At 33.1% G+C, this 15,548-nt stretch overlaps 1 protein-coding gene across 1 annotated transcript; it reads right to left on the minus strand.

Moving 5' to 3' along the window:
* Window positions 1-312: 312 nt before the first annotated feature.
* LOC133336042 (atrial natriuretic peptide receptor 1-like) lies at window positions 313-15,214 on the minus strand. The gene is made up of 7 exons (XM_061544337.1): window positions 15,031-15,214; window positions 5,761-5,971; window positions 5,448-5,699; window positions 4,274-5,384; window positions 2,441-2,539; window positions 2,276-2,386; window positions 313-2,214 (listed from the first exon to the last, which is right to left on the minus strand). Exons 1-7 carry the CDS (start codon window positions 15,212-15,214, stop codon window positions 313-315), a joined length of 3,870 nt encoding a protein of 1,289 aa, XP_061400321.1.
* Window positions 15,215-15,548: the final 334 nt, after the last annotated feature.

Below are 15,548 nucleotides of genomic sequence, written 5' to 3' on the forward strand. Positions count from 1 at the left end.
GTATCAATATTTTATGTAATATATTTATCCTGTGTTATAGATTTTGCAAAAATCTAACTATATTGTCTTCCACCTTAAAAAGTTTATAAATTTGATTTAAAAAGGAAAATACCTGTTAGCTAACTCAATTTGAGAGAGCGTTGGTGAGAGCATTTTGGTGTCTATTCCTTCATTTGTCTATGGTTGCAGGGTATTGACCCTTAGTATGAGAGCGTTAAGTGTGAGTAAATGAAGTTACTAAGATGGCTGGTTATATGTTTGGTGAGACACCTAAATACAAATTTATATTTCAAGACTATTTTCTGCATACTCTTAAAATTGAATTTCTTGAATAACCGTTTTGGTTGATTGATTGAGAAGTGGTGACATAATACTGTAGCCATCTGGCGTCGTTGGTGTTAGCGAAGCATACTGCTCGGAAGTCGCTGCCTGGTTGATTTGGTCCATGCCGATGTTTATCGGCTGGGAGGCATTTCTCTCGTTGTTAGTAGCTACGAATCTATCAGCTAACGAGGTTTGGGCGACAACGTCTAAATCAGAGTCATTAGCTGGCGGCGAACATCTAAGAACATTCGATAGTAGCTCAAATTCGTCACATTCAGTCTCGGGCATTTCAACTGAGGCACTAGGGAAATCCAAACATGCAGTTAGAAGACTTGGATATTTCGATATGTATTCTATAATGTCAGACGCAGTTGGCCTTTTCTTGGGGTCCCGATTCCAACATGCATTTATCAGAGCTTCTAACTGAGGTTTTATGCCGACCGGCACTTGTAGTGTATTGCCATTTTTGACATATTCCAGAACCTGATTATTTGTCAGTCCCTGATAAGGAACTGAAGCGAATGTAATGATTTCGAAAAGTACAACCCCGAAAGCCCAAACATCGGACGCAGGGGTGAACATGCCGAGGGCTAAAGCTTCTGGTGCCATCCAGCGAACAGGCAACATTCCCTTTCGATTAAACCGGTAGTAATCGCTCTCATATGTTGGTCGTGCCATGCCAAAATCTCCTATTTTAACAGTTCTCTGGGCGCTAACCAGACAATTGCGACAGGCAATGTCGCGGTGAACGTATTTCTGTTGTGCCAAATAAGCTAGACCTTTTGCCACATCTAAGGCGTACCTAGTAAGACGCTTCGATGAAATGTCGGAGTCGTCGCTAATTTGTTCATTGACCAAGTGACGGCGAGCCAAAAGATAAGTCTTCAGATCTCCATAAAGCATGAATTCCATAATAGTATAGATTGGCTCCGATTGAAGGCAAACTCCCAATAGTTTTACAATGTTTTTATGATTGAAGAGCTTCATCGCCTGAGCTTCGGATAAAAAGTCCAGTCGATCCTCAGTAGACGCTCCTGTTTTGAGCGTCTTAACAGCCACTGCAGTCCAACCTTCAGCGGGAATTAGAGCTTCGCCACCGTAAACTGTGCCAAATGCTCCATCACCTAATTTTCGATTGATGACAACGTTTTCTTTTGGTACCTCCCATTTGTCCAAAGTGTTTGCGCTACTGTTCGATGGAGACAGCAAATCAATACCAAAATTCTTCATGATCCTCGCCGATTCTTTTAGTTTTCTGTCATATCGGCGTTTCCAGAAGAGAAATGAAACCGTTGAAACTATTATTACCGCCGCCATACAAACAAAGGTCGTAAATAGCACATTAGCCTTTTCGCAATCCACGTGCATCATCTTTGCCAGTGACGAAAAAGTGCAATCAAATGTCCCGTCACTTGGTGGCTTAGTATCTGATAACCAGACAATGCGAGCCATGCCAATATTTAAATCGCCACCATTAGTTCTTAAATTCCTTCCGCTACCAATCACTTTTGGTGTATACTTTCCAACTACGAATGTTTGATTTTTACGCCATTGGGTTACAATTAAATCCGTTATTCTCGACCCGCCTTCACCAAACCTCACTCTTCCAGAGAGTCCATGAAAATCCGTTTCCCAAATAATATCTACCAGACGCTTCACCATTTGTTTTGATTTGAAAGAATCCACCACACCGTTGTTCTCGCTTAGAATTGTATCCACTGCCTTGGCGTATACCCAAACAGCGTCATACGCGAATGCCGTATACTGGGAAATGTCCTTCACATTGCTGCTGTATGAATCTATCCAGTTCTTAATTGTAATATTTTCTTGCATCATAGTGTCATTATTTCCGAAAGGTAAGTGGGTAATACTAAAATGACCTTCGAAAACCTAAACAAATATAAACTCAAAATTAGACTTGGGACTCAATCGGATTGCAACCGGAGCTAACCTTTTCCAATTCCGCAATTGTGCAATTAATATTACCCTCAATAACCAGCGAGTTTAAGTCTTTCGAGAGCCACGATGGTAGAAACCAGACATATCCCTGATACGCTGTCATCTGAAAGAACGAATTGTGTATTATAATATATTTACTGGCATCGACATTTTTTACCTCTAGCTTGAAAGCTTCGCACAATAACATAGCCGCGTATTTGTTGTGAATATCTGCGATTATAATTCGGGCATGTCTCTGCTTTAAATCTTCCAGGTGCTGAAATAAAAATTTAACAAAAATTTCTAGAGTCTACAATTTTCACAGACAATTCTTATTTAAAAAAATAATTTCTTCTAGTAAGATTTAACAAAAGCAATTCAATGTATTTCAATCAGCCATTAATTTGTGACCAAAGTAAAAAAAAAATTGATATTTTGTGAATTTTATTCCTTAACTAGCTGACCCGGCAAACGTTGTTTTGCTTTGCATTATTGCAAGTCCGGTTCCTTTACAAATTCATTGTTCAAATACCTATTACTGAAGCAGAATGTTGCGCCATCTGTCGAACAAACTTCAATTTACACATAAACATTCCTCACGCCCAATAGAGCATGTACATAAAGTTTGGTCATAATAGGTGTAGTAGTTTTTGAGTTTAGAGATCACGAACATACACGTAATTTATATATATATAGAGAGAGAGAAGTCTAAACAGTAAACACTTTAAGGTGAAATTACATGATATTTTGAAAAATCTTACTGGATGTTATCTGTTTACTTTTCTCGGTATTATTGCAAGACAATAAAACGGTTTACTCTTTCAAATAGAGTTTACTGAGTAAGTGTTACTGGAAATGAAACCAAAGATGAAATCCGATATTGTATTCACATGATATCGTCTTCACAAATTGTTTCAACTTTTTATTTGTAATTTATCATAATTGTGTGCTGCGCTTAATAAAGTTTGAGTCAACCAAATTGAATTTTAGTTCAAAATAGAAGAACAGTGCAACAAAAACAAATATGCTCTGTTTCACCAGTATGAAAACAACTTTTCATTTTTGAAAAACATGTCAGGCCAAAGGTTATCTTATGATGTAATTCAGTGATATATTAAAACCGCTAGTTGAGGAAAAGTGTTATCCTATTGTCGGGAATGTTTTCATCTATACGAAAGACAATTTACAATCCGTTAAATCGAGCAGAATCCAAAAGAGGGGATTTTCTGAAGTAGAAAGAAAAAAATTGCAACCCAATTCTATGTACTTTGCAATGTTTTTATGGTTCTTCGGACAGAAAAAATTATTTCAAAAATTATATAAAATGTGAATAGTACATATTACATTACACAGTATTTTTCGGTTAATTGACCCTACGGTTAATTGGTTTCCACGCTTAATTGAACCACATGATGAAGCAAAAAATATTTCGTAGGAAAATACATGTAAATTTTCTTGGATAATTAAACCCTGTCAATTGATTTTCCCGCTTAATTGGTTCAAAATTCATGTCATCAAAAATAAATTTCCTTTTACTTTTCACCGGTTAATTGCATAATAATAATTGACAAATAATCTGTAATTTTTTACATACATATTTGACATAATTTAATTCAAAACATATGTTTATTGCTAAGGAAAAACTGCGAGAAAGCGTAATTTGTATTTGACATTGATTTTTTTAAATCATTAGTAGTTCAAATTATACGTGATTACTGTAATTGAACAAACTATTCAATTAAGCGGGTTTGGATAATTGGTTCCTCGGTTAATTGAATAAAAATTTGTGCAAATTTTGATGTGCAATTAACCGAAAAATACTGTATATATTAGTAAGAATTGATTCGAATTATCCAAACATACGTCTCTTACTTTTTTGTATATAGTAAATTACTTTAATATGTAATGAAGTAAACGTATCAGTAGTATTGGCCATACATGATACATATCTTACTCTTTATCGAAATATATTTTTCAAACAGCGTATTCGTGTATTGAAGTTATAACTCACCTTCTTCATTTGCTGCGAATTAACATCATTCAAAAACTTTTTATTTGCAATAAGTTCAAAATTATTATTTTTCAATGTTGTTTCCATATGTGAAATATATTCGGTGTACTTCTGACCGTCTTCGGTAATGGCGGCAACACGCTTCCAACCAAATTCTTTCATAAAACTAATATAGAGATCTTCGTACTGTCTATTTGAACCAATTGTGCGGAAGAAAAAGGGATAGGCTTCTCGATCGAGAAATGAGGCGCCCTCAGCTGAATATGAAATTACTGCCATATTGGTGTGCCGCGATATACCGGCTATGGGTTCAACCGTCTCACTACATGCTGGACCCAAAACACCAATAACATCTGGGTCGTTGAAGTAATGAATGAAGGTCCTCATTACTATGTCCGCCTTGCACTCGCCATCATTCTCCAGGACACGAAAATTGTAGTGGGGGAGAATTATGGTACTGTCATTGATTACATTTGCGGCTCTTCGCACAGCCTGAATGAGATTTTGATGTCCCCGACTGTTTTCTAAGATCGGAAATATGCCACCGACCGACAATGTTTTGCGTTTCCTCAAAATCCATGTACTTTTCTCAAAGTTTTGCTTTTGCATCCATTTGCAAGCTATCTTATCGTACATTTCAAAACCTTCATGACTGAAATTTCGTTGCTCCTTTAATTCATTGTAAAGATAATCCATATCTGCCACAGAAATCCAAAAATAACGTAGAGCAAACATCAATCGTTCGTCTTTTTCAACACCTTTGGCATAATATTTTATAACTGGTGTCAACTCATATTTGCAATATGATAGATATAGCGAACGGGCGTCCTCGCACAGTGGCAGCGTAATATACTCATATGCTGGTCTCGCATTGTATATTATGTCAGATGGAGTCCAATGCAAAATCAGAAATCGTTTATCGGAGTCTGATCTATAGCGAAAATTTAATCGATCAAGTTCGGATCGAAAACGTGGTCCAAGCCAGACGATATTGAGGTACGCATTCATTTCCTCGATTTGGTGTTGAACAAAGGACGTGTCGTTTTTGTTTTCGGCCAAGAGAATAGCACATCGGATCTCTTTGCAGAGTCGGCTTTGAAAGTATTCGGATCTGCAAAAATAAACAAACTCGTATCTCTGATTGTATGGAAGCTTACAATATGACAATGCTTACCCGCTATCCTGCAATAAGTGGCGCAATTCTCCTTCATCCAATACAAATTGTTTATACTGGGGATTTGTGTAATTGAGAAAAATTGAATAGTCCAACGATGGGCCCGATATATTACTGTGAACTGGCGAAGCAAACCACCCAAATCGCCCAGGAAACATTGAGGTACCGGCAGCATGGACGTTTTGCGGTATAACCGAATGTCCTCCAACTGGTGTCCATAGACCTACATTCATCATAAGAATTTTGGGATTACTAAGAAAAAAATAGAAAACAATAACAATTTTTTAGGATGAGCATGCCCCGGGATACATACTTGATCAAGTCCATAATATGGGTGAGCTTCATCGCTTCATAGTTGACATCATTGGGATTTCCATTGAACATAACTGGGAATAAGTACACATTCTCATAGTTGAGAACCTCGCGTAGAAATAAAGCAAATATTCGAGATATGAGTTGATGCGACGGCCATGATGTCACTTGTAAGCCGATTCCGTACGTATTGGAAGCAAATAACGAGTCAACTAGAATTAAATAGAAGAATAACTCAAATAAATTCGGAGAGCATTACACGCATTACTAAGTAAGTAAACAATTAGTAGACATTGACGTTGCCTGTGCCAAAAGTACGTGTGTTGATAATTCGTATGTTATACGAAATGTTTAAATGTTCATACGCAGACGTGGATTATTAAAGTGCTATTATACCAAGTGATATCTTATATCTCTTTGTATCTCTTTAAAATACTAAAAAACGATTTATTCTAGTAGATATATTATTTCACTTAAACAACAGTAAGAAAATATATTATATTTTATAATTCAGAATAACTTGAAACACAAAATAATTTCATTTTCATTCTTTCTGTAATACCGTAGGATAGCGTTGCAAGCGCTTATTTATAATTAGCGTAAGTCTGTGCATCTCAATGTTGAAATCTATTTGAAGCATTTTCTAATATCATGCTTGAGAACCCCGTTTGTTACACCTGACTTTAGTATATATGTATTTAAATAGTTTGGAATATATTTAACTACACTCTAAATTATTTTGGTCCAAAATCACAATAATAATGATAGGCAATAAGATGCCGCATAAAGAGTAGTAATTTTATAAAATTAAACGCCGAAAGTGTTTAAAACATTACACATTTTTTGCTGCGATTTTCAACAGCATTCATCAAAATTAAGCACATTTATGCGCAGTTTGTAGTTGTATTCAATTAAATGCTTTGTTGATTTAATGAAAAATATGTTAATACATATAAAAAATACATATTACATTTAAATTAAGGCCAAAAAACTTCAAATATTTATATATACTTTTTTAATTCTATTTTAAAGTAAACGTACAACAAATGGATTTTTTATAAAATATTAATGTTCAAGACTTTTCAAGAGATTTTTAATTTTCTTTAAATTATTTATGTATATATATATATATATATATTTTAGGCCTTTAACACTGCAAGGCAAAATTTAAAAATATCACAAGTTTGTCATATATCTTTAGGACATTCAATATTAAAAATATAATAAAAAGTAGTTGTAACAATAATGAGACTAAATCAATTTTGGTTCCATACACGTAATTTAGCCTTCCAATCACAGATGTGAAATTCATTATCCCTCATGATCTGTGGGTGATTGTATATACAGATATATGTAACATACAAATTAAGGTTTCCCATGAGATGGTCGATTTACTTTCCTCTATTGTTGTTCAAAACCTAAAACAAAAAGTCTGATCGTTAGTATAGTAATTAAATGGGTGCTAAGATTAGAGCAGTACCTTATTCACCTTAATAAAATCTTTATAAAGCAGTAGTACCATTGGCACTTTTTTCTCAATGTTAAAAACGTATTAAACTCGTCTCTGTATGTTTCAAAATGCTCCTTAATTTTTTTGTATATTCAAAACCAAACTTTTTAGAAATTGTCAAATAGAAAGACCATGTGAAATATCATAGGCCAGTACATTAAAATGCCATTTTTGATGTCCAAAAAATGTCAAATTGAATAATTGCTTCTGCTTTTGCAGTTTGTCGACCTTCTTCTTGAACCCTACACAATTTTTGCTTTAAAAGAGTGGATTTGCAACATTATGCGTTTAATTTTAACCTATTCTTGTGAAACTTTTGAAGATTATTATTGCTTAAATTAAAGCATTTATATACATTACACAATATTTTGTTGAATATTATGCACCTCGTCCTCCAGATTACGAAAATATATGACTTTTATGGGGGAAGTCCATACTTCCCGAGATATAGGCCTTGAAAGTTCTAAAAATGTATATGCATGTTACATTGGTATTTATGAGGCGTTTGAGGTAATATGCGTATTATAGCATAGGTAGACACAACTATTCACAATATTTCACTGCATTTATATATATTTAGTTATTATATATATATATTTATTGACTAAAATAAAACATGTTCACTGATTTTATGTTGTGTTTTTACTTGTTGCATTTTATGCGTAGTTGTAAATTATTGTAGTTTTTATGTGCTACGAAGTTTTATTGTTGATAGCAATTTTAGACTACAACCAATTAATGCTAATGATGCATACGTTGCTAGATTTTAGTTTGAGTTTTTCTTTACGAATTTGAATAAACAATAATTTAAATTATTATTTGACGTCATGATTTGCGCCATTTTATAATAAAAGGGTGCGTCATTTCATAGAAATTTCAAGCGCGATGGTCCTTTAACAATTTCAATTGTAAGGAAATTGTTACCTACCCTGGGATTCTTAAATGTGTTGCGGATTATATTAGTTAATGTTTTATATTAAATAAAAAAAATTTTTCGTAAAAATTGTAATTTTTGTGTACAGTACAAAATATATGAGTTGAAATTTTAAATGTTATGTATTCCGTTAATATTACGAATAAGAGTGTTCTCATGACACAACATCAGTGTTGGCTAAACGGAGAAATGATCTATCAGCTGTTGATGATCTATGATCTATCAGGCTGTTGATGTGAAATAGGACGAGACAAAACAAAATTATGGTACAGTTTGGATAATTCACAATTACGGAGTTGGCAGCATGTTGTCGAATTAAAAATCTATTAAAGTATTAAAAAGGGGTCATCGTTATAATACACCCAAACACAATCTAGAAGAGCGAATAAAATATACGTTCATTAAGCGGAAATAACGAAATGTCATCGGGTCGAGCTTCGTCATGAAATCTTCTATCGGCAGTCCATAAAACTTCTGAGAATTGCCGTATAACAGTTTATCACTGCAAGAGTTAACAACACAGCAGTAGCCAGTACACTAGCAGAGGTTTAGCAGCCGTAGTATACATATGTTATTTGTAAGTATGTAGTAAAATTATTTTTAAGTGAGAATTTGAATCACCATGAGCAATGCAAGAAAAGAATTGTGAATAAGAAGTAGGTTAAGCAATAGGCTGATAAGTGAACTAACATTAGAAATAAGAATAGAAATGAAATATGTGAACATAGATTGAACAAGACGGACGGACAATAACAAGAGGTGAAATATGTAAATGTTAAACGACCATTAGCATTAGAGTAAAGGGCTGTAGGTAACATCGTGAGTTGATTTGACCGCTACAGCAAGGTCGGGTGGGATAGTCAGGCCTGTACGATATCTTTGCAGTGCCGAGGTTGAGAATGTTGCGCAGAATTATAAATCAAGACGGGTACGATTTTTGCATTACGGTGGATTGTGCATCTTCAAGTTACTAAAGAATCCACCCATTTCCGACCAGCTAGGTTGTGCTAAAGGCAAGCGTACCCGAGTAACTAGTGGTCACTTAAGATAAATTTATAAATTTACATAAATAAATTATACCGCGCGTAACACCCTGGGATTCTTAAATGTACCAAGGGACATCATTTAGAATTAAGACCATGTGCAGGTGGTGATGGTTGGATTTGGAGGTAAGTAGAGTATTATTTGTCCATGAGTTTTTATTGTACAATTTGTTTCTTTTAGGTGTCAGAAAAGTTTCCGGGGCCGATGACCAGGTCCAGATTGAGATTGGCGGCCCAGGAAAGGTAGTCGAAATAGACTATCATTCCAAGAAAGTCATTATGTTGAAGGGCAATGGGTTTTCGGCGGTGTTGAACGGGGAACCAATAAATGTTTTTTGTCCCCGTAGAAGACCGTTCGAAGGAAACCCTATTGCCCCTCAATAATTTCCGACTATTGGAGGGTAAGTATGAAATATTTATAGACTTAACCATAGTAAAATATATATTTTTGATATTTAGGCGTACGACACATTGGACAAAGAAGGCTATATCCACCATAAGGTGAATCATTCGCTCCATTTTGTAAATCCTGAAAATGGAGAGCATACTAATACTATAGAGGGTTTGTGGCGCCATTTAGGGAGTCTCTTTCTGGATAAAACAAATCCTACAGCGGAATTCAGAATGGGTTCTTCTGAAACCTCTATGGTGGAATCGCATTCTGAGGAGGAATCCGATTCCGGAGAGGAAGTTATTCCTTCAAAGGGGAGGAATGTTAAAACATTGTTAAATTGATTTATATACATTTAATTTTTTGTGATATTATTTAAATTTTTGTTATATTTATATTTTTTTATTTTGTTATATTTTTTGTAACCTTTTGTTTTGAAAAAAAATATAATAATATAAAAGGAAATTTTGATCACGTAGCCGAATTTAGTACCTGTTCATGGGAGGAAGCTTTTAATCTCCGGCCGAAGTCCGGCTATTAGGAAAAAATATAATATTAAGAAGGAATTGAAATCGCGTAGCCGAAATTTGCACCTGTCCATAAAATAAAGTCTTAAATCCCCGGCCGAAGGACCGCTATTTGGAACCAAGTACTTTTTTAAAAAGGAATTGGGATCGCGTAGCCGAAATTTGCACATGTCCATAGAAGAAAGTTTAAAATCCCCGGCCGATGGCCGGCTATTTGGAAAAAATATAATTTTAAAAAGGAATTGGGATCGCGTATCCGAAATTTGCGCCTGTCCATAGGAGAAAGTCTTAAATTCCCGACCGAAGGCCGTCTATTAGGAAAAAGTAAAATTTAAAAAAAAGGAATTGGGATCGCGTAACCCATATTTGCATCAGTCTATAGGTGAAAGACTCAAATCACCGGCCGAAGGCAGGCTACTTGGAAAAAATATGATTTTAAAAAGGTATTAGTACCACCTGTCCATAGGAGAAAGTCTTAAATCCCCGGTCGAAGGCCGTCTATGTGTGACATTTTTAACTAAAATTAATTTAACATGATAGTATATTGTTTAAGCATTACAACCATACCAATATTTCCTTCATTGGCCTTTAATTGGCGAAGTTATAAGAATATTAATTTTCGGAACTTCTAAGGCCCATATCTCGAGAAGAATGGACTTCCCCATAAAAGTTATATATTTTCGTGATCAGGAGGACGAGATCTACCTATGGTATTTCAGAAATCCGGGATGAGCCCTTAAACTCAACTTGTTCCGAATCAAATAAGCAAAGGCGCTTAACGACGTTTTTGCTTGTTCGCGGAGATTCAAAATACAGAAATTCGGAAGTGCCCTTATATAGGGGCTAAGTCAAAATGTGAACCCAATTAGAAGATGTTCTACCCAACCCCTGCATACATAGTTTTCATAAACTCTTTTCCCAAAATGCATTTTGGCAAGTCTTTACGGTTTCTATGACTTAATTATGCATTTAATTACTGAAAAATCCGAAACGGGGAAAATACATACATTTTTATAAGTTCCACGAAAAGCTACATAACAAAAGGGTCGTACAATCGATTAACACTTAACTTTTTTTCAATTCAGTAACATTTCGAATTGAAAAAAATTTTTCTTAAAGACAGTATATATTGAAAGAATACGATTACAGAGATATTTGAGTAATTTGTTCTACACAAATTTTTGTCATAAATGTCTATTTAAGTGTGCAAAACGTGGGTTATATTATAAATTAAATTTGTAATTTTTCTCCTAATATGACTAGTAAATCATTAAGTTTTCCAACAGTTTTTGGATTATATGGATTCTATATTATAGATGGAATGTGGTATCTATAAAGTGTTGGTGTTATTTTTTAGTTTACTTCTTTACTAGTTTGGCAAAAGTAGTTAAAGTGTACGTCGTTTATAACAAATATGTGTTTTTTCGAATTTTTAACGGCTGAAAATTATGTAGTCAGACTTGATTTTATTACATGTATAATTATTGTACATTCAGTTAATTGTACGACCAATGTGCCTGTATTAGAGTAACACTTGATGAATATTAACGATGTTCACACTTATGTTGATTGAAGGTAGAGCTAAATCAATATGATTATACAAACGGGTCACACAAACAATATAATGGCATTTGAAATTGGAATTAACATTAGTTTAACCTAATTGGTGTCATTGGGTAAAATATATCTTCCCTGTATGTTTTATGTGATATTAATATTTTGTATATATTTTGTCATACCCATCAATAAATATTTAATTAATTTTTTATTTTATCTTTTTTGGCCAGGTAATTATTATGAAAATTCAAGCAGAACATCTACAACAATGACAAATAGAAATATATTTTTTTAGCAATTTTAGAAGACACCAACAATTTTATACGAGAAATCGAGGAGAATACAATTATTACATTCACAGACAATGGCAATGAAATTTAGACATGTTAATTATAAGGAACGACAACAAATATATTCGAAAAAATAAGAAACAAAATGGTACTCAATAGATACATCAGCAGGACACATCATAAATTACCTGAAGAAAATAGCTATCCCCTACGACTTAATATATAAATAGAATAATTTAAAAACAAACCAACCAAAACCATCAATGTTATCAGTGTACCTTACATACCAAACTCGACGGAGACTAAAAACTTGAGAAACATCATAAGAGACATAACAGCAACAGTAGCACGCAGATAAAACAACACACTACAAACGATATTTTAACGAACAAAAACGAAAACAAAACAATGTTTCATATGAAACAACCTGGCAGCGAAAACAAGAAGTGCGAAAAAAGTATAAACAAGTATTAAGTGCGAGAGTAAAATAACATCAAAATGGCATAAACAAAGGAATCTGGCCACACATCTGACTTCAAAAATGTCAGAATCTTAGAAAAATCAAACAAAACGAAAACAAAAGCTATACCATAGCACAATAAATAGGTTGTCCATTTAGCGCAGCTGATGACTTCATTAACTGTCAAAGTGCTTTAGAAACCCTAAGAATAGAACAACGAATTGACAGATCAATAAGAACAAAGGAAGACAAAGACAATACTAAGCTTCAGTTAAGAGATATATTCTGTGATATATTTAATTCCTCAACAGTGATATTGTTTATTTTATTATTTATTTCTGTATATTTATGTCGCGGATTCCCGATTTTAAATTTCAATAAATAATAAACAAAAAGAAAAATACATATAGTTAGTTAAGAATACGTTCAATAATATATTGAAAATAAATTACAATTCTTATTTTGTCAGTACATCAATAAAAACAGCTCTTGAAGAAAACCAATGAATTGTCGAACAAAATATGGAATAAAATTCGCTTTATTTTCATCATTAAAATGATATAAACAATTAATATTTAAAATGTAAAGTTTTAGTGGATTGTTGCTGACTTAGAAACAAACTACGTTTTCTCTGAATTGTTAAAAAAAACACTTGAATATAAAAATCAGAATCAATTTCGGCCTCTATTCGGACTTTGGTCTGAAAATATACAAGTGTGCAGTTGTCTACACATATATTGCATTCCAATGAATTTCCATAGTTACCATATATATTAATTCTATGGGCAAACAACTTTCTTTGTTATTGGTATCATTAATGCAGTGTCAGACCTCCATCAATATTCTCTATTTTTTAAACGTCTGTCGACATTTTTAAACGTTCCTTATAAATGTTATTATAATTTACACAAATTGTTACTGGATGGTTATTCGGTTACATAAAAGTTCTGTAAATTAGAGCAAATTAAGAGAGATCTTTTGATAGTTGTGCAGTGACATACAAAATGTATCATAATATGAGCAATTTATTGAATGTTTGACCGTGTAAGTACGACCCACTGAAGGTTTGATGATTAAAATCATGATGTATATTATATTGAGTGTGGACCTTTAGTGGTAAAATTCACTCAGTAAGAATCTTCATGTTTTTGTATTAATGTCAAATGTAAAATATATTCGAACAACAATTTAAATATTCTCATTATTTTTGTATTTCGTATTATACAAACAGATATTTCAAATTCCGCTATACAAAATTCTATTTTGTTGGTACACTCCATAACATGGTACACTCCAATATGGGAATTTTTGACACGTTTTTCAATCAAATTGGCTGTAATTTGCTTAAATTATTACTATCGATTCAAGTCGGTATTTTGAGAATTTTGGACACGTTTCAACCGAATTTGCTCTATTTTTGTATTTTATATTCTCATTGGTTGTCAAATCTCATTGGTTGTCATTAGAACTGTTTCTTGTTAACCTACATCGTGAGGATTAATTTGAGATATATACAATGGAATTAGCAATTTAAACCCACTGGAAATAATATAGCACTATCTGTGTATGGCCGAATGTGTCCCACTTTAAAATGACGAATCTACCCCAAGGTGTTTTTATAGTTTTTTTTACGTGCACGTTGATGCATGTGAGAGATTGACGGAAATAATTGCAAGTGTTGTTTCTACAGGTAAGTCAAACCTACTGTACATAGTTTTCTATTTTTTCTCCACAAAAATTAACAAAATTTGTGCGTGTGTGTCGTTTTTTCTTAACAATTCCTAGATTTACTATTTTGTACTAAGATAAATTCGTCTTGCATCAAATATGAGAAGAGAACCCCATTTCGTTTTGATTCTCCTAAATTTGCCTTCATCTTTTGCTATTTTTGTACTATATTATAGGTAATAAACAGTAATAATAAAGGCTAAGCTTATTTTTGGTTTATGAAATAAACAAATATTAAAAGAAAAAAGTAAACATGTTAAAAACTTTATTTAATAAAATTTTTGTTGAGCACGTTTTGTGGACCTATAATCACTAATTATAAATGTGAAATCAGATTTGGAAAATCAAAAAAAAAATGAATTCAAAATAGAGCATCAAACAGAAGAAGAAATGCAATATCTAATTGCTTATCAGTATTTAAGGAAATCGTTGATTTATGTATTATGGGCATAGAACTATGACATACCTTTATTAAATTTGAAATATATCCAATTTGGTTGAAAAACGAGCCCAAAATATCGAAAAGTATTAGGGCGTTCGTTTATATGGTTCCTACCACGTGCACCGAATTTTGGGTTACCGTGACATGGGGGCTACCCTAATAAGGGGACACAAATTTATCATTTTTGGTACGAAGATGATAAACTGAAATATTAAAAATATTAATTTTGGAATTCTTGCAAAAAATAAAATTAAAATAGATTGCTGGCCCATAGTGTAATAATTGAAATCCATGTTATGTTAATATTGTTAATTCTAACAAATAAAGTGACACAAATAATATACCTATTTAAATGAGAGGATAAAATGAGTATTGAAAATAATTCTCACCTCGTTTCGGCAAACACTGGTAATTGTAAATTTCTGCACCTGTCTCTTCGTAGTTGTCATTATAAATATTGGGGGCGATTGTCGGCGAAGTTATCTGCAGATGTGACAGCACTATACACGCTGTAATCACTAATCTGAAGCACGGTTTATTGCAGAAATAATAGCTTATATCCTTATTATGCATTTCGACGGTATTTTTGTTCAAAATTTCCTCTTATCCTGTAGATTAAGAATATATAAAATATAAATATTAAAATGTTATTACACAACATTCTCAAAATATTTACAATACTATTTTAGTAATTAATAATATTTTCGAACGCATACCTACAATAATACTAATATCGTAAGTTATAATACAGTGTAAGATCTCTATCAGGATTTATATCATTAATCTTGATACGCACGTATTGTGGAGCAGATTTTATAATGTTGGTACAAAAAAATGTCAAAAATGTTGTTGTAATTAAAAAAAAAAATACTTAATAAATTACTGTTGCGGCTACCTATTTAAATCT

Source organism: Musca vetustissima, unplaced genomic scaffold (genome assembly GCF_032173495.1).
Source record: "Musca vetustissima isolate MV318-11 ecotype Yass unplaced genomic scaffold, APGP_CSIRO_Mvet_v1 utg5125, whole genome shotgun sequence".
Classification (NCBI taxonomy): Eukaryota; Metazoa; Arthropoda; class Insecta; order Diptera; family Muscidae; genus Musca; species Musca vetustissima.

Excerpts from the sequence above, each read along its gene's own strand:
- LOC133336042 (XM_061544337.1), bottom strand. The coding sequence starts at position 15,214 with ATGCATAATAAGGATATAAGCTATTATTTCTGCAATAAACCGTGCTTC. Across the intron at positions 5,385-5,447 it reads CACTTATTGCAGGATAGCGG|ATCCGAATACTTTCAAAGCC; the intron begins GTAAGCATTGTC and ends TTATTTTTGCAG. Across the intron at positions 2,540-4,273 it reads ATTCGCAGCAAATGAAGAAG|CACCTGGAAGATTTAAAGCA; the intron begins GTGAGTTATAAC and ends TTTTTATTTCAG.